This window comes from Grammomys surdaster, unplaced genomic scaffold, assembly GCF_004785775.1.
Source record: "Grammomys surdaster isolate TR1022 unplaced genomic scaffold, NIH_TR_1.0 191, whole genome shotgun sequence".
Taxonomy (NCBI): Eukaryota; Metazoa; Chordata; class Mammalia; order Rodentia; family Muridae; genus Grammomys; species Grammomys surdaster.
In genome coordinates this window covers 1015961-1040124 of record NW_021604636.1, presented here as the reverse complement: position 1 = coordinate 1040124, position 24164 = coordinate 1015961, and the positions used below count along the sequence as shown (strand labels likewise).

The window sequence follows — 24164 nt, the reverse complement described above, 5'->3', positions numbered from 1 at the left end:
CCTCAGCATCTCCCTCAATGATCCATCCAAGGGCTTAACTCAGTCTTTAACCATCTCATTTTAATAAGACTCATTATTTTGGTTCAGTTAGCTACATCAGTGCCTTGGCCAGATGATTACTTCAGAAGCCTGGAAATTCAGGTTTTATTGCCTTCTCTATGGCTGCTTTTGCTGTTCCTGCTCACTCTTTAACTCCTACCTCAGTCACTGTTGGTCTATAACTCACTTACGTCTTTCCTATTGCCTCTTCCGATCTCCACATACTTTTCTACCAAGCTTATATTTTTCTTTCAGTAGTCAGTGACATGAATTCACTATTCTATTGAAAGAGTGAAATTTCTGAACTCATATTAGGCAGGTGGTTTATATATGTTTTCTCTTATGAAATTTCTGGTTGATATCATTAACTTTCTAATTCTTTTTACTTTTTGAGATTATAATATAATCCCACCAGATTCTCTTCCCTTCATCTAAACCTTTCCATATACCCTTCCTTCCTCTTTCTTAATTTTATGGTCTCTTTTTATAATAATTGTTATTACACATATATATTTATATATGTCTATGTATTTGTATATGTGTAACTATATATACATGCATATATATACATATATATATGTGGATACACATGTACATATGTATTTCTTAATTCTTTCTTAATATGTAAATACAACTGACCAATTCTGTGTAATGTTACTTATATGTATGCTTTCAGGGCTGACCATTTAGCATGGAATAACCAATTGGTGTGCTCTTCCCTGGAAAGGGTAGTCCTCTGACTCACAACATTCCTTGTTTCTTGTAGTTCTTTGTGTACAGTAAAGATATCCTGGGCTTTCCCTTGTAGCTTATCCATCATACTTACTTATCTAATGTTTATATAGCCACATTGGTGAGACTTCATGGGTGTAGCTTCTGACATTCTTAGGAGATGCAATATCACTGCAAACTCCCTGGTTCTCTGGCTCTTACATCCTTCTTACCTACCCCATTTCTCCAATGATCCCTGAGCCTTAAGTGCAGGCATTAACATCATTGATTCTTAAATGCTTCCTACTTTCACAGAGACCATATTCTGGTTATGCAGAAACAAATACTGAAGAAACATCTTTAGTCCTGATATAATTTTGCCCTAATATTTAGTGCCAGATATGGCCTTATCCAGTAGGTTCCTGTTTAAATTTCCTTCTTAGATGGCATTTTCTCTGACCACAAGTTACTGACGAGGTATACTTTCTTTTGCCCTGTGCTATGGTACTCTGTGTTTCAGCACATATAGAATGTACTGATCTGCATATGTCTGCCCTGATAACCTGTAAGCTATATGCATACAGAAATTGTTCCTAACCTTAATTTCCAGAATTCTATCTATTTGGCAAGAGGACAATGAAAAGTATGTGTCAACAAATGTAAAGTTACTCAAGTAAGAGAAAACCACAGACAAATTTGCAGACTCGAAACAAAGTCCTTTAAATACTGAAATTTTAATGCTGAGAAGATTGTGTACATTTAAAAAGGCCCAATGCCCCAGTGTAGGGAATGCCAGGGCTGTGATGTTGAAGTGGATGGGAGTGGGGGTGGGGGGTGGAGGAGCACTGTCATAGAAGCGGGGGAGGGGGCAAATGGATAGGAGTTTTGTGGAGGGGAAACAGGGAAAGGGGATAACATTTGAAATGTAAAGAAATAAAATGTCGAATGAAAATATTTAAAAGTACGGAATCTTAGTGAGCTTTAAAAGCCATGCATTCTAATACATGGGGCTCCTTCTCATAGCAGCCTAGAATGACACAGATTACAGATAACCAAGCACATATCATGTGTTTGTGACACTTCAGTTTCTAAACACATTAAATATGTTTTATTGTCTAAAAAGTGATTGTCTCATATATATATATATACATATATATATACATATATTTCTTGTGAAAGAAAATAGTCTCATCAGTTTGCTTCTTCAAGGTCACTATCTATCTTGGTACATATTGTGATAGACTGAATTAATACTATAAAGGAAAAATGACAAGAGCCATCCTTACCTGTAATTGAGAAAATGACCACCATAAAGTCATGAACATTCCATGCACTGGTAAAGTAGTGGCAGTGGAAAGCAGTGAGCTTCAGTATGCATTCCAGTGTGAACAGCATGACAAAAATGGAGTTTATCCAGAAGATGGCAGTTTCCATTTGTGGTCTCTGCTCATCATTTTGTATCATAATGGTTGTTGCTTGGAAACAGATAAGAAGTATGATGGTAACATTAAAGATGCGATGTGTTACTAGGTCAAAAATGAAGCCTTGAAACTTGTTCTGTAGGTAAAGAAAAGGGCAATGTCGATTAACAAGATACTTATATACTTGTATGCATAATTCCTGGGTTCTACAGTTTCTCTCCCCAAATAACACAAAAACAGCACTTGAATCTTTGTCAAACAACATGTTTTATAATTGTTGTCAAGAAACAGTTGATACACACACACACACACACACACACACACACACACGTAGTAAAGACTAGCCATTACCTCCTGATACTCCTGCCTCTACTTCCCATGTTCTGAGATTACATGCATGTTTTACTAAAATGAACATATTTTTTAATAATCATAGAAAACAAATCTATATTACTGATAAAACATAATAAGTAGATACTTTATGTTTTCCAAAGATATTTATTTATTTCAGGTACTAGGAATTGAACCTAGGACCTTGGATTTGTTAGGCAAGCATTCTGCTTCTAAGCTATATTCCTAGCTTAAATAAAATGAATATTTTTTTAAGATTCAAAATAATATTTTCTTACTATGGGGCGTGGTGCTGGTTTCTGAGAGTCTGCATACAAGAGCTTCTTCAGTGCCCGGTACTGTTTTCTCTGTTTTACTGTTATAAAGATATTTGATCCTCCCTGGTAAAAAATAAATAAAAAAAGATATGAAAATTGCATTTCACCTGAATTCTCCCCTTTATTAATGTGTACTTTAGAAAACTAGACTTAATTCTTTGCACAATCAAGTTTTGGTATCTTTATATAAAAATCCATATAAAATACACCATCAACCATGATAATCAGTCATCTTTATTGCATGCTTTTCTTTTCAGTTAGAGAAACAAGGAGACACAGTGGAAGATACGAGAGGCCTGCCATGACAAATCGAATTTAATAGATATGGTTTGTGTCTGTTATCAAGCAGAAGTAATTAAAATTAGAATTTATGAATTCAAAATATTACCAAATTTTATAAATATAATCAAAACATTTTTAAGAAATAATTCTGGAAGTATATAGTGTTCACTGAACAATATTCTCTAGAGCTGACTCATTTTTGTGTTTCTCATGCTAATTTCAGCATCTCATCCAAAATATCTAAAGGGAAGAGTGATTTTAATTTGGGAAATAGTAATTGGTTTTGCTCCAGTCAGAATCTGGGCTAGAACTGACATGTACCACCATCATCAAACCCAGAAGCTAACAGTCCTAGGATGCTACAGCATCAAATCAAATCGTACCTAGTCCCTTAACTTTCTGCATTCCTTGAGTAGAAGATTGCACTGTTAAACATTCACAAGCTTGGATTTATGAGCTATGGCTTTCTTTACTTAAAAAATGAACTCTCTGACTTAGATTGTAGCTATGCTTATGACTTTGAAGGCTTAGAATACATTGAAGTACAGAACTCTTCTGGGGCTAGGGAGATGTCTGATGGCAACATGCTTGCCTTGCAAGCCAGTGGACCTGAATTTGATCTTCAGAACACAGGTGAAGGTCCTGCATGATGACCTCACAGGTAATCCTGAGGCTAGTGAGGCAGAGACAGACAGATCCCTGGGGTGTACTGCCTAGCCAGGCTAGATGACTTAATGAGCTCTGGGTCAGTGGCTACTGAGAGAACTTGTCTCAAGGAAACAAACAAACAAAAGAGTAGATGTCACACCTCTGGGAAGAAACCTTAAGTTGACCTTTGGTTTATATATGGATATCCACACATGTACACATAGACCTGCACTTACACATATATACCAACACACACACACACACACACACACACACACACACACACACACACACTGTAGACAGGGATGATGATGCCTGTGGATAGAAACAGAGGATCTTAAAATTGAGTCATTCTGAGCCAATTAGAACTCAATAATTTTATGTATTTCTGGAAGGATTGTCTGTGCAATATCAAATTTAAAATACATCTAATTTCTATATGTCATCATTTATGTCCTGTGCCTAACTGCAAAACTAATGTAATTATGCTTTAACAATGCCTTGAACTTATCATATGCATTTGTCAAAGAACAGTGGGACTTTATTTAATAAATAAAACTTTTTGAAATATATACATATGTGTATAGTAAAATTTTGTTATTTGGTTTTCATTATTACTACTATTTACAAACAAACATATAAATACCTCTTGTCTGAATGTACTTTGAATATTGCAGATACAATAAGGCTGGGTATTTTTGTAATTATTTATAATGTATAAGAACATTATTGTTCTATTACATTTGTACCATGTAGAACTGACATTAAACCAAGAGGAAAATCCTAGAAATATTTTGTAAAGTCTAATTTTAAGCATATAGAAAGAATATTTATACTTATCTTAATTCTCTGCTTGTTGAAATTACTAATAATAACACCAATCAGCATACACAGAGGGAGAAATAATCCAAGCACAACAAAGATGATAAAGTAAGTGTACACGTAGAGGTTGTGCTCAAAACTAGGCTGCATGTTTACCTAAAAGTAAATGCAAAAAAATTAGTAAAATATGGGTACTAAATTTTTAAAACATGAGACTTAGAAATAAATTTTGACAAAAACACCCAGCCCTGGTAAATAAAGTAAATGCTTCCCTGACCTCTTGGTATGAGGCTGTCATAGCTACATTCATCTGGGACTTCAAATGTGTTTATTTGGTTTAGCTATGGTTTGAGAAGATGATAGTCCTTTAAGCAGGATAAGTGGGCTTCAAGTTTTGAATATGTTATTGGAAATTCAGTGCCAATGAAATACTGTATGTGAAATGAGTGACTTAATCTACATAAATTACTATTGTAACCTGTGCTTAAATTATCAACTTGATTATTAATGATATTGGGAATGTCAGATACTTACATCAACAGAATCAATTGCTGAATTCATAATAGTGATCCAACCATTAAATGTTGCCTGTTGAAAGTAAAATATATGTGAATCTTATGGAACAATTTTATGGTAAATAAAAGACAAACCTTAATTCATTGTTGTTTAGTATTCTAAAATACTGAATGGTGTGGTTTGCCACACTTCCATATACTGTGTAACTAAAAGATTTAACACATTTATTTTCATATTGCTATTTTTACCTAATTCATTTAAAATTCATAAAATATTTAATATGGCTTCAATAGAACAAGAGAAACAAAAGGAAACTGATATTAAAATTCTAACTACATGTTAATAAGCATCAAAGTTATGCATGTGGTCTTATTCATGTGATTTGAGTTGTGGACCCTGTATACCTGCTGAATATCAGACCACTGAGTAACTATCACTCAGCATTTTAAGTGATGTGAAGACAGTAGCTATCCAAGCCAGACTGAAGAGCAGTGACCCTGTTACTAATGAGCAATGGTGGAAATTGTCAAGACCAGGCATTTCCTCTCCTTTGTCTGAACTGTCACTACACGTGCTTTTCCCACAAGAGACTCTACCTGACTGGATCGTCAAAGAAGCCTAGAACAGCACGCATGTCATTGCTATCTATCAGTTAATAACTGCCCAGCTATTTTACAACCAAACCTGTTCATTAACCATATTGTGTTCTAGATGGATGCTTGGAATCTAGCTTGAACGTGATTTTGATTTTAAATGGTGAAAAAGTATACTCACCACTTGCAACAAAGAAAGAAAACCATTTCCAACATTATCAAAGTTCAGTTTTGCATTCTCCCATGGCATTGATTCATTAAATACCAGGTTTTCACACTGACTCTTATTCATAACTTCAAATACAGAGAATCTTTCTCCACTTGTTGGGTCAATGCATTCATAGAACTTGCCAGCAAATAAGTACACTCCAGTAATACTGAAAAGCAGCCAGATCATTAGGCAGACCAGTAACACGCTCACAGTGGGTAAGGTTGTTTTTATCAAAGCTCTCAGGACCACCTGGAGCATAAGACAACGAACATTTTAGGTAAGAAAAAAATCATTTTAATTTATGGTCAGATGTAAAATACCAATTGACATAGTAACATATTGAGTCATACAACATGTATATATAGAGTTTGAATGCTTAATATTGAAGTAGTGGAACTAACTCAACAGTCATTCACTTTTAATAAAAATCAAACTATAAGTCAATATTCCTTCAAAAAATTGGCACATCACTAACAGGCAATAGAACTGATTAGTTTAAACCCTACGCTAAACCTTTATTTCAGTTAATTCTATACTATGTTAGACTGACTAAGATAACTTAAACTCAGTGCATGAATTAGATTATGTATAAATATATAAAAGTGATAGAGGACAGGATGAGAAGTGACTTGAGGGTTATGGGCTTTGGAAGGATGGACTTGCAAAGGAGACAATAAAGGCAAGGCATAGGAAACATCAAGCAGCGATGGATGTATTAATGAAGTCAAAGCAATTGAATGGCTCAGGAAACATGGCAGCCTGAACTCAGACTCTGCCCTCCTCACTAAGTTATGCTCCTGATGATCTGGGCACGGTTTGAGGTTGGAGAAAAGAATCCACACCCTAAAAGATGTGAGCACCAGCCACAGTCTGCAGCCACTGTCTTCCTTTTCTCATCTCTCTCCCTTCAACATCTTAATTAGAACATCGTTCTTCTTACTACACTGAAATTTTTGCATCAGAATTGAACTGCTTGCTATACCAAACAGAATCCCTTCAAACCATAGCATTCTGTTTTAGTCTTTCTAGGAATTTATATTTTTATTTCTTTTCTACCTCGGAAGCACCATCAATTCTGTTTTCCACCATCAGCCTAAACATTTTTCATTTTATCTTTTAACCATTATTATACGTATATCTTTTCCATATATCTTTGCTTATATGCCATGGATATGTTTTTACATACATGTTTTAACTTAATATATATTTACAATAACTTTACTATAACTCTAAAATAAAACCACAGGACTTTTGCTTATATTTTAGCTTTTATATAGTTGAACCCATGGGTTATCTTCATATTGTTCAGAGAAGGCTTTAGCATCCACATAGGGAAAAAGCACAAGCAAGAATTAACTGTGAATTATGTGTGAATTTATTTATAAAAAAGCAAATCTCACTTTAATTTAGAAAATAACATACATACTACCGCAGTTTAGTTTGGACATGGAAGAAGTATAGATGTCCATCAGCTGATGAATGGATAATTAAAATGTGGTCTATATACAAAAGGACTTTATTCAACTATGAAAAAATGAGATTATGGAATGTCTATGTAAATGGATTGTAAAGTATTGCACTGAATGAGGTAACCCAGACACAGAAATACCAACATTGCATGCTACATATCACTTGTATGTGACCATAGCATTGAATAGTTGTATTAATGTGTTTAATGTGAACTAAAAAGGGACCATTGGTGGCAAAGGAGGATAAAGATCTTAAGGGGAGAATAGAATGCGGGTCATATGAAAGACAGTAAGGGGATAGTAAGGAACAAGATCTAAGTAGAGTGGGATACAGATAGAAACCGGGGAGGAACTACTAACATGAAGGATGCTTCTAAAGCCTATGGAAGCCTACTATTTTACAAGTTTCATATATATGATATATACATATATGTATGTATTATATGTGTATATACATATATGCATATATTAAAAGTATATATAAGCATTTATATATAAGAGTGTAATTGAAGACACTCTACATAGGGGATGATGCTTATTAGAAAGCCATCAACTGCTAAATAAAAAGCCTAAGGCAAGTGTGGAATACCCCCCTTGAGTTGTTGGTCAGAGATGATCCTGAGGTCCCCAGTACAATACAGAGTACTGTCATTGCTTTTAGTCTTTCAACAGAACTTGATGACAAGACCTTATTGCTGAAGACACCATACACATTGGTCATAGAATCTGGAAAAATCAAGTTGGTATTGTCTAGGAAACTGCCTCCATACTAGCTTTCATAATACCACAATGTGCTAGGCAAACTACTGGGGGTCTAGGAAGTCTTCAGATGTCTTCCTCAGCTATGAATGCTGTGAAGTGTAATAAGTACTGCCCGAAATAAGATATGGCCAAGGTGAAATATCTGCAAATGTTATTATATGAATAATTACCTGATTTCTGGTTGAAAATAAGGTGTCCTACTTAGAAGGACACAGATGCTGGCTTACGACTACATAACTGGTAAAAACTCATGGTTTTGGAGTTAACACTTACTAGGTAAACATCTACTGCTATTATTTTGCTAAGTGGTCATTGTACCAAACTATTTCATAAATTTGTATTTCTCTTCCTGCAGATTAGGGAAATTCTTAGACATCATCCAGTTTTCCTTTGTGCATTGGATAATGGTTAATGCAGAAAAAAAAAAAACAGTTAATGTGAAGAGCATGAATAAGTGCTCAGCCACAAACGGAATATTTAAATAATTCTTCCTCCCTAAGCTTCAGACCATGGCAGAATAATGGGAAGAAAACTTGTCAGAGACACAGGTTAGAAATGGCCAGAGTGAAACAGTGTATTTTAGACATGACAGACCCCCTTGCCTGCACTCATGAACTGAAAATACAATTTTAATAAACACATATAATACGAATATATTCATATATATGAGGGTTAGAAGTATATTGTTTCCGAAATGGTATTAAATCTCTCATCTTTTACTTGTCTTTACTTATTTTGTTAGTTTTCAGGTCTTATGAGAAATAGGTTGCAAAAATCATTAAAAGTGTAACTAGCAAAGCTTCTCTATTTGTATGCACTGGAAGATATGCTATTTGTTTTAAAATAACCGTTAAAAGTAAGAATAAAGCTTGTTAATTCATGGATATCTAGTGGTTCTAATGGAAAACTCACAGGTTTTAATTTGTCTCACCTTCATTCTTTCAAACTGAGACAGAACTCTTAGTGCTCGAAGGAACTTTATGGAATTAAGAGGGTTCAGATCTTCTCGAGTTTTGCCTATTAAGCTAAGACAAAACACCTGCACATATGTAAAAAAAGAGTTAATATGATTATAACCTTTGTGTTTATAATTAAAAGTACACTATCTAAACCTACCATTCAACCTTTTAAACATCTAAATATATATTTCATAATGCCTTAAAAATGAAAACTGTAAGAATATCATTTTTGCTAAAATTATTTTTATAAACAGTAAAACAGTAATCATTTCCATAAATAAATACCATAAATAAATAATATTCTTATGTAAATTTTTATAAATATGATATTCTATATGATCAATATTAATGTCTATACTGCTTTTCATTTAAAATAAAATGATTTATAATATATCAGTGAAAATATATTCATTGAAACACCCATACACTATTCTTACATATTTACCAGTGTATAATTATTTTCATGACAACATATAATAAAAAATCCAGAAGCTAAGTATGAAGAAAGATCTTAATTGAATTAAACAAAAGGGTAAATTATAAAACATATGTCTATGTGTTTACTGGATTTTTAAAGTAAATTGACATTTATAAAATTGTCAGTGCTTAATATGTGTTACTTAGAATTCAACAATGTTGATACCACTATGATGAAACTTACATTGTATCTCTATGATTCCTATATTTTCAAGTCAACACAGAGAAATATTATTTTTGTTCTTAATTCTGTACTATAAAATGATGTTGAGGTACCCTTAGAATTACAGGGTTGTCCACATAAGCATACAGGGATGGAGATGCAAAGGTCATTGAGGAGAGCTGCAGTGTTCTTTGGGGTGTTTTATGGAGTAGATCTCACATGACAGAGGCCACCTATTGCAAGTAATTAATTATGTGAAGAAAAGCCTTTATAGTTATTCAAAGCATAGACAATCATCTATTCGTTGGGTAACATTATCAGCTATATGATATGCCTAGAAGGCATAGTGGATAATGGAGAGAAGAATAATATTCAGAAAATTTCTACTCTATTAAAACTTCTCTTTAAGTGTGGTAAGATAAATTATAGACTGGCAAGTGAATAAATTACATAATATTTATAGGCACTATGAAAGTGAAGGAAGATGACAAAAAAATACTGGGGTGGTTGTGGATTTTATTAGGAAGCACAGGATGGTGGAAGTTCAAAGATCTCATTCAGCTATAACATAAACACTTGCAAAATTCCAGATAGAAGAATGAATACCAAACCAATAAGATGGAAATTATATGGACTAATTTCAAGCAGTTCAAGAACCAGGGCTGGTAGTAGGGAATGGGGGTGGCTGGGAAGTAGGACAGTAGACTATGTCATCACATTAGGCTAATCCCAAACTCACAGAGATCCACCAGCCTCCATCTCCTGAGAGTTGGGATTAAAGACTTGCACCATCACCACCCAGTCAAGAGAGACTTTTTATTATAAAGAGTTGGCTTTTGCTCTGAGGGGGATCGAGTGTTTGTTAGACAGTTCCTCTAAGAGAAGTGCATTAGCTGACATCCACTTTTGACTGTTTCATCTTGGTTTCTGTGCAGAAAATAGCAGAAACTTCACCTCTTCACCTTATGTTAGCATAAAGTCTACCCAATGATCCACAAGAGAAACCCTGATACTGTGAGGATGGTTCTGATGACAATACATATTCAAATTGTGGATACATTATTTAAGTATCAAATCAATAGATTTTAAAGTGATTTTTTTCCCAATCTTGCTCAATAAACTGTTCTGTTATCAGTAATTCCTTGTCTGAATTATTGTAATAATCTAGAATGGTAATACTGGATGTGTCAAGTTGTTCACTGACAGGGTATGAATAGACATTAAATGTTACAGATGTGGAAGAAAATGAGATGTTTGTGTGAAAGTTGTATGGGGGGAGAGGGGACAATAAGGTCAAAGCATGAGATTGAACAGAGGAGAGTAATGCTTAATATCAGTAAGATAACCCTGTGGTTGCATGATGAAATGCTGGAAGAAGCTAAGGAGGAGGGCGACCCCATAAGAAAGACCAGCAGTCTCAACTAACCTGGACCCCCGCAATCTCTCAGATACTGAGCCACCAACCAGGCAGCAGACACTAGCTGATATGAGACCCCTGACACATATACAGCAGCAGACTTCTGTGTCTGAACTCAGTGAGAGAAGATGCACCTAACCCTTGAGAGACTTGGGGCCCCAGGCAGTGGGGGGTCTTGTGGGGTGAGGGTGGGAACATCCTCTTGGAGATGGGGGTGGGAGGAAGTAGGAGATGTGGAACAGTCGGACTTTGGGCCAGGACAAGGGATAAAGTCTGGACTGTAAAAAAAAAGATTAACAAATAAATAAATAAATAAATAAATAAATCGAAAGAAAGTGAAAAAAAGCAAAAAAATACATACGATAACGACCAAGAAGTCCAGCTTGTACCAGTTGTTAGAGAAGAAGGCTTTAAAGCCATAAGCCACCCACTTGAGAAGCATCTCCAGAATGAAAATGTATGCAAATATCATGTCTGCATATTCCAGTAAGATTTTAATGGTTTTTCTCTGATCAATATATATGTCTTCAAGAGCCTGTAATTAAAATTGCACACAGTGACATACAAAATATTCTAGGAATTCTGATTATATGAGATTAAATTCAACTTCAAATCCGATGAGGCATAAAAATGAAAATAAAGAAGGATATTTCACAGTGAAAAGCGAATGACATTCACAAACCTCTATGTATAGGTAATAGCAGGTTGTGCGTAAACATACTTTGAAAAATGGAACTAGGATATCTAGAAACAATGAGTTGTAGCAGGGTGGCTTTACACATTGATTTTTATACCTACTACCCAACAGACCAAGTATTTTCCATCTTAGTACTAACCTGGACTCACCCTGCTTAGATTCTAAGATCAGTGAAGTCAGGCATGCACAATTTGGGAAAGCCATGAAACAAGGGTCCACCATTATTCCATCAGTAAGAATATAAGAAACAAAGGCCAGCTGGTCACTGGTGGAGCACGCCTTTAATCCCAGCACTTGGGAGGCAGAGGCAGGCAGATTTCTGAGTTCAAGAGTTCGAGGCTAGTCTGGTCTACAGAGTGAGTTCCAGGACAGCCAGGGCTACACAGAGAAACCCTGTCTTGAAAAACCAAAACCAAAAAAAAAAAAAAAAGAAGAAACGAAGGCCAAAGAATCAACAAATGAAATAATTGCAAGAATTCCACCCAATATATCATGACACCTACTTTTTAAATTACATATTGAGTAGTGCAGTTCTACAATTGTCATCTGAAATTCTACACTGATCAAACATAATTCCACAGAAACAATGAGTGTTGCTAGATTACAGGACTGAAACTTTCTGGCAAACAAAGTAGTCAAACAGGAATGCCCTCAATTGAGAGACAGCATTTTCACTATTACAGGGACATTCTCAATCAGCTGTCATCAGACATACACATATGATAGACAATCACTTTTCTACTCAAGGTGGGATTGAAAAGATCTAAGTTTACCTACTTCCTAGATCCCATCAGTACAAACAAAAGCCTTTATCAAGTGGCTGGGGGTTACTAAAGAAGAGAACTGTTACATTCTGAAAGCATGGGCCACATGTAGGATATTGTAAGAATTGGGAGAATAGAATTGGGAATAAATCCTAAGGTAATATTTAGTGTGTTCACATAGTTGCTGTAGAGATTACTGCAATTTTCTGTCTGAGCAGTAATAAATTATTTATGTTATTATAAGCCTTGAAATGTGACACCTGTAATTAGTTTCTCTGTGTGAAAATCAGTACCTTGAAAGTGAATTTTCTTTGTTTTTCTCTGATCTTGTGACATTTTCTTTCATCTTGAAGGTATACCACTCCAAACTCTACTTCATCCTCATTTTATTAGTGCTCTGGCTCTAACTCTTGCATCTTGTGTCTATAAGGACCACTGCGATGAATTCTAATTCAAATGGAGAACTTAGGATCACCTCTCCTGTTCAAGACCCTGAATATAGGCATATCATCAGGAATCTTTTGTCATCTAAGTGAGGATAGAACTGGGTCTCATGATATGGACACAATTAGGGAAATGTAATTTTTCTCATTACAATATGTACACTTTGAAACTATTGTTTATTTAATTTTGTTACTTAAACATCAATATTAAACATTTGTATATATTATGAATATGAAGTTTACCATATATATACTATTGATAAAAACTTAAATAAAATAGCATTGATGTTAATTATAATATCTAATAATTTATAAACAATATTTCTAATATTGTGTGATATAGTTTCTAATGCTAGCAGAGTGCAGAAAATGAACTCTGGTGTTATATTAAGTATTCTGGGTAAAGTCATTTGGCATAGTGATAATCTGAATTGCTAATCTTACAGCATATTTTCACATCACATTTCCTAAGGTTGAGAGCTCACCAAAGTGCCTGTGCAGAGAAGAGTGACCAGGCCAATGAAACACTCAAACCAGCTATTCTCCACTATCTTGCAGCAAGTTTTCCTTATGTTCTTCCAAATCTTTCCATTCCTAGATTCTCTACTGACTTGACCAGTTGAAGATTTGTGTTCATAACCTGCCAAGAATGGAACTGTTAGAAGGAACCATCTAGGAAATTCACAAAGGATAAACATTTCAATTTTAGATGCTTTACTGATGACTTATTTACTGATTCAGATACAGATACTCTGTGATCCATACACATTTGGTATTTTACCACTACTCAGTGGTCTGTGATCTGTGAGAAAAAGAGAAGAACTGAATTTTTGGGTTTGAAAGAGGAAGAAATGAGATGCTCTTAGGGTCAATAGAGCAGAATGCCCTTCTACCCTAGAGGAAAAAGAGCTAATGTGAGTGAAACCAGTCCACCAATGCTACCTTCCTATATGCACACATGTGTGATAGCTTGTCAATCCTATTTTGAATAATTGGTACAGTGATATAAGACACACTTATTTATATTGGCATATAATATTAAGTCAACACAATTTCCTTGAGATTGATTGTAAAGCAGCATGGAAAAGGGGAACCCGAGCAAGACAATTTACAGAGGTAGTCAAGAATTCAAGTACTTCATGGATTGAGTACATGTAGCTGGAAGAAGCCTGCCTTCTTGTCAGAGAGAGTTAGCACAAACAAATCTGTAGCTCAGTAAGTGAATGATTATTGGGGTGTGTAAAAAACTGGATTTGAGTGTGAGATAAAGTTAAAAAAATAACTTTATTGTGCTTTTAGTGCCAGAATGTGCCTCTTTACGAAAAATTGTATATATTTCTACCATTGTCTTAGTTGATTAATGCCCTTGAAATTAAGTTGCTGAAATATTTGTGTGTGTGTGTGTGCATGTGCACACACACACATGTCTCTGTCTGTCTGACTTCATCCCCACCTCCATCTCTCCGACTTTCCGTCCCCCCTGTGCCCTCCATCCCCTCTGTCTCTCCATCTCACTATCTCCCTGTCCCTCCCCTTCCCCCTCCCCCTCCCCCTCCCTTTGCGTGTGTGTGTGTGTGTGTGTGTGTGTGTGTGTGTTCAAATGTGTGGTGGTGTATTTCTTGAGAAGTTGATGGGGGATGTATTTCTTAATTGCTTCTACATCTATGTTTTGAGACAGGTCTCTAACTGAACTTGCACCTCACCATTTCCACTCGACTGGCTGGTCTGTAGGTTCCTGGGTCGACCTGTGTCTACTTCACCAATATGGGGGTTGTAGACATGACCACCAGACTTGACTTTTATGCGGATACTTGGGATCTAAATTCTGGACTTCCTAGATTAATTCAGCAAGCCTTCTGTTTGGCCATATTTTAAGTCACAACTATTTTTATTTGAAAGCTATCAATTGAATGTTTTTGGCAGTTACTAATTTAATGACTGCAATGATTTAAAAATTCCAAATCTGTAGTAATTTATTAATCTTACTAGTAAACAAATCTGAATTATAAATCAATGAGAAGTATACATTATATACCTAGTGTGCTAAATAGCTCATTGAAGTTGTATATTTTATATGCACTTTTATATAAATATACAAACATATGATTATGTTTTATTTTTGTATAAAGTGCATAGAAAATTAAATTGACGCAATTCATGAAGTCAAAATTAGTTTACTTACTTCCAGTCTAAGTAGTCTAGAGTTAATTTAACTACACTTCCTTGCTCTAGTATAATGTATTCAGTTGCATTAACTACAAGTATTCAACTAAGTAAAAACTTTAGATATATTATTTTTTTATTATTTTTTTTGAGACAGGGTTTCTCTGTGTAGCCCTGGCTGTCCTGGAACTCACTCTGTAGACCAGACTGGCCTCGAACTCAGAAATCCATCGACCTCTGCCTCCCAAGTGCTGGAATTAAAGGCGTGAGCCACCACTGCCTTGCAAGATATATTCTTAATATTATTTATACCATGAAAAGTACATTTGAGTAAACTATCAATGTTATTCCACTAATCACATGTTCTCAGAGTTCCTTTCTATATCAACTATGCCAGTTACTATATCTATGAGCTGAGTCAATGAGTTAGGATGCTGCTGCTGCTGACAGTATTGAGTGTTGCTTATTTTTGGAAAAGATTATCTTCTAGGATTGCACACACAAATGCATACCCCCCACACAAACATATAAATTTATCTTTGTAACCATTTTCTGAAGTTTACCACTGTTTAGATCAGAAGGCAGTGAGTAGAAGAGTAAATGGACAGAGAGAAAGATGAAATGAAGCTGTTGATGCCAGCAATAATTTTAACTACCACATTACCTTGTACCAAACAGACTCTTCCTTTTTTTTCTCAACAATGATTTTTTTCCCTTGATAGTTATTGTGTCTGCTAAGTTATATGTGGGTTGATGTGCACACATTTCAATATGTATGCAACACATTTTTTTTTTACAATTAAGATTAAAAGTAAATACTGCATCATTATTGAGAGGCACTAAAACAGTCTATTTTCAAATGAAGTTACCAAGGAAACAACTACTTGCCGTTTTTACGAAGCTTTGACTTTTCACGTCCATAGACCATTTCTTCTTCTTCAGAAATAGCAATATCAACTGTGCTGCACTCAGATGAACTAGATTGCTTCATTTTCTAGAAAAAAAATTATAGCCTCAACAAAAAAGTTACAGTTAAAGTTTAACTTGATTATTGTAGATTCATTTCATTTTCAGAAGTAAATATGATATACAAGAAGAATATTATCAGAGTTAAAAGACTTGAAGGTAGTTGGAACTGGTCTGAAATTAAATTCACCATGTATAAATAGCTTTCTTTTTAAGTTAGTTTGAAATATTTAAGTGAAATAACTTTGGGTAGAATTAAAGTTTAGCCATAAAGCATTTTCTTTATAATTTATAAAATAATTGAGTTTTGAATTTTAAGGCAGTTTACATGAGACACATATGTGTTATTTTAATTAGACAGACACACTGCGATAATTCATTCTATTACTGAGTAGACAATAAATTTCAATATTAATGTTTAACCCAATCCAGATAATTTTGTGCTTGCCAACTTTGGACATGAGCTTATAATGATGTGAAAAGAGAAACAGACTCATAGAAGAGAGCTCTGGATAGAATGGAACACATGGATAAAGCCACATAGGAAGATCCTGGGGACAGAGAGGTTCTTCATTCTTAGTCGCCCATGACTGAAGCTCAAGGCTGCTGAGTCAAAGTGTTGATTGCTTTGTACGTGTGGTAAATGCTTCAGTTTACTTTACTTTGAAATGGACACCAACATACTATCATATAAATACACCAGGATACTGTAAGTCAGTAGCACCAAAAGGCATTTCATAATTTAGAAAAAAATCACATACAAGTATATAAAAATGTTATTACTGCAGGATTATTCGGCTAGAGTTTGGAAAAGAACTTATAGATATTTGGTCATTCCTTGTGAGCTTATGTACAATCAATACAATAATGGAAAGCTTTCTTTGCTTTAGTTTTTACATGGCCAGTTGTCATCTCAGTAAAATGTGTTGTTTGATCAAAGAAACAGAATGAGTAGAAAAGTATTACTTAGATACTTGTACACTTGCTATAGATACCAAACATTTGTCCATATGCTATTGATATGATCTTTCAACAGTTTTCCTTTATTATATCACATATAGCTCAAAATGTAAATTATAGTTTTAATTTATTTTGGTAGGTTACTGAATGTCATGAAAATGTATTATGATATAGCACTATTTTTAAAAAATTTCACAATCTGATATATAGTTTATTCAGTCATGTACATACATAATATTTTAATGGAAGGATTAATGTATGCAAATAAAAACGTGTTTCTTAAGTTAGTGTTTTTCATGTTCGTTTGTTGTATTTTTTTAGACTAATGTACATTAAATATTTTTGGACTACATAATTGACAAATTGCTCAATTAAATATGTAACTAAGCATATGCATAATGGAATAAATCTTTTTGAAGTTATTTAACCAAATAAAGGCTTAAATAAGCACACAACATTATTGATACATTCTGAAATCCAATATTTATGGTTATTTTACATTGCTGTTTTATTCTGCATTGTGTGATCTAGACTTTCTCATGTTTTTATCAAGATTTTCCAATGGTAAACAGCAGTTTTGTCTAGAGATGCATGGAAGCCGAGTCGTCAGAGAGTAAGATATGTATGGATATGTGAGGACTAAGGATTCCTATCATCTTCTCATTAAGGGTAAAAGAAAGCCAAGAATATTGATATGCTCAGAGAGAAGCTGAGGGGCTATTGATTACTGATCCTGAACTTGTGTCAGAAGACACATTTGAGGCATTATACCAGATGTGCCTAACCAGCAGAGGTTTGAGGAAAGGGCTGCCAGGCATGATAGCGACACAGAAAAGCCATAATCTATTCTTCTCTGAGGCCTTCAACTAACCTGAGATGATGTCTAATGAGACTCAGACCTAGAAGCTGATACAGCACATAGTGCTCTCTCTAAGACTAGCTCTTACTAAACTGTACCATTTGATAATACATTCAGTTACTTGCAAGTGAAAAGGATACAACATTAAATATTTCAGAAACTAAGTGAACAACAATATCTAGCCTTTTAAATGTGTTTTTTCCTAAGACAGGAATTTATAAAGTTACCAACTAGTCACAATTCAAACTATTGACTTTATAATTTTTTTGTCTTAATTCATTATATATTTCTTATATACGGTAGTCATGGCTGGATTAAACTTTCATTCGTAGCAAGCAAGAATCATGTTGCACTCCTTTAAGCTATTCTCACATCTTGAAGATGATAATGCACAAGGAATTTGGACTTCCCAATCATATACATTGATTTTATAGTGGTATGTATGTATTTTAAAGATGATTTTCATCACCCAAATTTTTCTTACATTTTAATTTATAGAATTCCACAATTAAACCATCTTATATCTCCTGCATGTCACTTTAGTCTAGGCAAATTCTCTGTGCTACTGTGATAATATCTCTTACCTCTTGCCTCTAAAAGAAACATATCTTCATTCTCAGAAGAGGAAGCAAAAGCTTGAACATTTAAGTAGTTTGGTTAAAACCATGAAATCTAGTAGTTAGGGAAGGTGAATCTAGGGTCAAATATGCAATTTAACTGTATTTTGTAACAAAGCCACAAATCCATACTTAATAATCAAGATAATATACCCCTTACCTCTTTACTGCCTCCATTCCCAGACTTGCTCCGAGTTTCCTTGTTATCCAGATTTTCTATATCAGATTCTCCTGAAGCAATTGGCACAGTTTCTGAGACACTGGGACTAGCAATCAGTGACTGGCTCTCAGACTCAGTCACTGGAGTTTTTTCAGTGCCATTGCTCTCGTCTTTATATCTGAGGAACGTTTGGGTGTTGCTCAGTTCAGAAAGAGTATGGCCAGAAATATTCTCTTTAATACTTGGATCACATATTTGATCTGTTGCTTCTGTAGGAACACTTCTTTCTGTGCATAATATTTTACGAAGCACAGAGTTTATTCCCATCTTTATCCTGGCCATAGCAAGCTGAAGATTTTTGGCTTCTTTGCTCACTTCCATTGTATCATCATCATATGAACCGAAAGAGCTCACCAATGCCACAAAGAGGTAAAGTATCTTTAAAAAAAGAAAATGACATTTAATGCATCCTGCTTGTTTTGTTTAATATGATAAAAACAGACATCTGAAAGTTCTAGTATGAGACATGAAAACTTATCAACTGCATCACAAATGCTCCTGTGTTGGTGCCTTGCTAGAAGATTATGTGAACAGATTTCTGTTTTGTTGTTTGGTGGGTTGCTGTTTTTTTCTGGGGTAGTCATAGTTGTTTTCTTTTGATTCTAAAGATTGAGCATGATGACTGCCTCTAGCATCACCGAGACCAACAAAAACTATGCCACAGAAATGGAGAAGGACCCTCTTTCCCTTAAAGGGAATGGCCCAGACCCAGTTCCCTTACGGGGACGACGATTGATATGCCTGTTTGATACCACAGAAGGCACAGCTAACTGGTTACCAAAAAGATTAATGAAATAAATAGATACCCCCCACAAAGCCAGGCCAAATCATAAATAAGATGAATAACAATTTACATCCAGGGAAGAAAAATCTCCCTGAGAATTCCCTTCTTTTTCCTTTCCAGGTAAAAATGAATCACCCGTGAATCCAGATGCTGGCCTCCAAACTTATACTACTCAGACCTTTGAAGGGCCACTGACAAGAACATCAAACAACTAGAGATTGACATCACTAATCTGAAGAAATCCCTCGTTTCGCTGTCTGAAGAGACCTCCAAAAATCGCAAAGATACTTATTGGACTTGATTTACTCTGTTACAATAGAAAAGGTTGGGTACAGCTCTTGACTGTGTACATCCCTTAAAGAAGAATGTTGCCTTTACATAGACAAGACAGGGAGGGTTAAAGAGAACATGATATAGGTCAGTGAAGGCCCTGAGAAAACTCAGAGAGAGAGAGACAGATGAATGCTGGTACAAGACTTGGTTTTCAGCCTATCCAATGTTGTCAACCCTACTTCCTCCCATCTTGGGACCATTATTTGGGTTCTTTTTGCTTATTTCTGCTGGTCCCTGAGCCTCAGATAGGATGACTAACTCTGTGAAACAACAGATAAATAATTTGGTAGAAAAACCTCTTCAGTAACATTATCATAAGTTAGCTATGGAGGACCACGAGACTCAAGATGAGGCTGTTACTTTATCTAGGGTGTTCCCAAAACCCATCTTCACCCAACCTAAAAGGGGGGACTTCTGCCCCTAGACCAAGCAGAGAGAGGGGCCACCCAGAACTCCTTCTGACTGGCGATCTGAATTCTTGCTTAGGCTGCAAGGCTAAGCACTGCAAGGGAATATAAATAAAAGATAAAAATATCTCTCTGGGTTCCCTGAGGGACAAGCCTGACCGCATAGGGGTTGATGTCAAAAGTATCCCCTCTCCAGGAAAAAGACATCGTGATGGATATGGCCCTCTTGCCTCACTGGACAACGACAGGGGGACTGGAGCCATTACAAGGTCCCCTTCAATTACTGGAGGTCAGGCCTCTATCCCTGCCTTCACATGATTAGAATCGCCACAGCCTTTCTATACTTAGATAAGGGAGGAGATGTCAGGGGCAGCCCTGTTTACACATTGAAGGCCTAAAATCATCCATAGGCCTAAAATCAGCAATAGGCCTGTCATACATGTATACTAACACCAAGTCTTGGGTCTCTGTGAAAAAACATTGAAACAGATGGCTATAAGCTATTGTAAACAGGCAGCTTCTGTGGAAATTTACCAGCCCGAGTAGTCATAGACCTTGTAAATTGGTAGCCTTGGCAGACAATACCAACTTAGATAAGGACAAGTGAGTCATAGGCAGAGTCATAGTGACTTGTCCCCTGAACCTTCATCCAGCCGATACCCGGTTCTGAAAGATATCTGTATTCCCCCTGAAGACCCACACTCCAGTGTCATTCCCTTCCCCACATCCTGCCTTTTTGTGTTTATAACTCCTGTGTGAATGAATTACGATTTGAGAAAAAATAAATAAATTATTAAAAAAAGTAACCTGGAAAAAAAAAAAAAGATTGAGCATGAGGACTTTCGGACTTGTGGCTGTTAGCAGGAATTTTACTACTCCACCAAACAACTAATTGTAAGTTTGCAACACCAACCTATGCAGTTTGATTTGTTTCTGTTTCTGGGTTTAAAAAGATAAGGCTATTCTACATTGTCTTATGCCAAAACTTGTTTCCCCATGGAGCCAGGTTTCCTTAAGTGAGAGAACAAACACTAACTTAGAAACAGGTTGTATTACAACTGGCAGACAAGCACTCGACTAGCAAATGCCTATGGTAAACCCATTTTCCGTTGAGCCCAGATCTAGCATGATGTGCAAAGATCCTGCGAAAAAATAAAGGGTAAGCTCCAGAGATTTAGCCATGATACTGAGCTCAACATCTAATAATTTTAAAGGCAGGGAGACAATCATTACATAAAATATTTTCTCATAGTAAATGGTTACAGACAAGTTATGCAAAATAATTAAATGATTTGGATAAAATCATTGGATATAAATGATTTTAAAAGCAACAAAAGTGTATATTTTGATTTTACTATCACTGAGAAATATAATCAAGTCCTATTTAACTTACAGAGAACAATTTTAATCCTGTTTTTAATTGTTGCATACATATATACTATGTTTTGATTATTGTTTTTCCTTATTTTTAAGTCTTTTTATAAAACAATTGATTTTCATGACATATTAGAAAAAGAAAACTTAAGAAATCTATAATAAAATATAAGAAAAACAAAAAGTTAAATATCACTTCCTTTTTCTGTTCTATGAGAAATATTTAAATTTTTTTTGTTTTTGTTTTTTTCAAGACAGGGTTTCTCTGTATAGTCCTGGCTGTCCTGGAACTCACTCTGTAGACCAGGCTGGCCTCGAAATGCACCTGCCTCTGCCTCCCAATTGCTGGGATTAAAGGCATGCGCCACCACCGCCTGGCAAATTTTTTTTGCCATATGATTGTTTTAGAAGCAGTGAAGGCTCCTTATTCAATTCATTTGGCAGTAGATCAATGGTAAAGAAATTGGAAAATAAAAGCTGTCTTTCTTATCTAATTCAAGGCACTTAGTTAATAATCATTGCTGCACTGCTTGGTCAAGTGAGAATGAAAGAAAATCATTGTCTAATGACAAGTCCACAACATATCAACAACATCAGTATCTGTGGTCATGTATTCGAGGCATGAATACACCATTAACAATTCCCCAGGTAATGGCATTGTGCAGGAGGTTGACAGCCACTGTTGTATTTAAGTGCTTCTTAAAATTTAATGAACAAACACATCTTTTGGGAATAGAGTTAAAAGATGAATCATGTTTCTATATTTCTGTATGGAATTGGAAACTGCAGGTTTAAGCATTTCCATGTGATGTCAAAGCTACTTTGATTAATAACATTATGACATTGTGCTAGCCAATAGAAATATGGAAATCACACATGTAATATTAAAGAAAGGATATATTAATGCATTTCATTAAACTATGTGCTTTTAAATATTATAATATAAATACAAATTTATTAATGACATACATTCTTTGGGAATAAGACTTAAATCCAGTATATATCTTTCAGTTATTACATGGCTAAATTGGTCCAATTGGGTTTCAATTGGTAATCACCAAGTACCAAGTATTTTGGACAATTCAGCTATATATTACTGTATTCTATCAATCCATCAAATACAAATATATACAGCATACCAGGGTCCTTTGTTATTGTTGTTGTTAAGAAGAAATAAAGGCAATCAATACTTACCAATAAATTTCCAATTAAAATGACCATCATGTAAAAAGGAATACACCAGACCTGGCCTGCAACCTCCATACACTCCCATAATGTCTCTATCCACTCTCCACAGAGGATTCGGAACACGGTCATGTAGGCATGGAAGAAGTCACTCATGTGCCAGCGTTGGCGCTGACAGTCTTGATCTATGTGGCAGGCACAATCTCTGTAACTTCGACCAAACAGCCTCATGCCAAACACGGCAGAGAAGTAAACGAATATGCAGAGCAACAGGACCAAGTCTTTCAGGGCCACCAATGCACTACCGAAGATGCGCATCAAATTCCTAAATGTTGGTCCATATTTCCCTAATTTTATAAATATCAACTAATAGACAAATGTAAAATAAAAGGAAAAAAATCAAAAGATCAGTGTTGATTATAATGTACAATTAAAGTTTCATCAGAATTATACATTTATATAAAGACTTTAAAGTCATACCAATTTCAACATTATTGATAAAAACAAGTGATTACTTTACATTCATAATATATATTACACATTTTATAATTTTATATAGTAATTCTATCCATATGATCCTAACCTACTTGTTAATTCACAGTCAATATTGTACTTTTCTTATTGTGACAGGTTTGAATTTTAATATCTGGTCAGCATAAATATCCACTCTTTGTCTTTGTTTTTCTTTATAACATATTAGGTTTTTCTTTTTTTTAAAAAAAAATATATTTGGTTTTTCTTAACATTAGCATTCTCCCACATTTATGTACACTGAAAACATTAAACATCATTTTTAGGACTAAATGAATTTTACAGAGGATCTAATATTCCCATTTTAAAATGTTTTAATATTGTCTTTTCATGTTCAAGAAAGTAAGATATACTACAATAAAATAAAAATTTGGTCTTGAATTCTACTTACTGGGATTAATATAAAAACAGTTATTACTTCAAAACTTGCTAGGAAAATTTCTGTTAACCTCAAAACCACAATTATACTGTCAAAAATATTCCAGCTTCTTTGGAAATACCCATACGGGTGCATAGCGATTATCTTCAAAATCATTTCTATTGTGTAAATTCCAATAAAAACCTGAAAGGAAACCAAACATGTGGTAAGAACATTTCCCCAGTTGCAGCTAACACTCACACACAGGCCTGTGGCACAGTTCAGGGAGCTCTACACCCACACACAGACCTGTGACACTGAGGGAAATCTACACTCACACACAAG

The 24164-nt window shown here is 35.0% G+C and overlaps 1 protein-coding gene across 2 annotated transcripts in view; it reads right to left on the bottom strand.

The window, feature by feature from the left end:
- Scn7a (sodium voltage-gated channel alpha subunit 7) overlaps positions 1–24164 on the bottom strand; it is an 85756-nt gene that overhangs the window by 4330 nt on the left and 57262 nt on the right. For both annotated transcript variants that reach the window (XM_028769237.1, XM_028769238.1), the window contains exons 13-24: positions 23853–24023; positions 22940–23296; positions 18788–19225; positions 16114–16219; positions 13548–13702; positions 11520–11693; positions 9074–9181; positions 5882–6160; positions 5126–5179; positions 4610–4747; positions 2801–2905; positions 2037–2307 (exon numbers count right to left, since the gene is read on the bottom strand). In XM_028769237.1, coding sequence (XP_028625070.1) covers positions 2037–2307; positions 2801–2905; positions 4610–4747; positions 5126–5179; positions 5882–6160; positions 9074–9181; positions 11520–11693; positions 13548–13702; positions 16114–16219; positions 18788–19225; positions 22940–23296; positions 23853–24023 — 2356 coding nt within the window. The remainder of the gene's footprint in view (positions 1–2036; positions 2308–2800; positions 2906–4609; positions 4748–5125; positions 5180–5881; positions 6161–9073; positions 9182–11519; positions 11694–13547; positions 13703–16113; positions 16220–18787; positions 19226–22939; positions 23297–23852; positions 24024–24164) is intronic.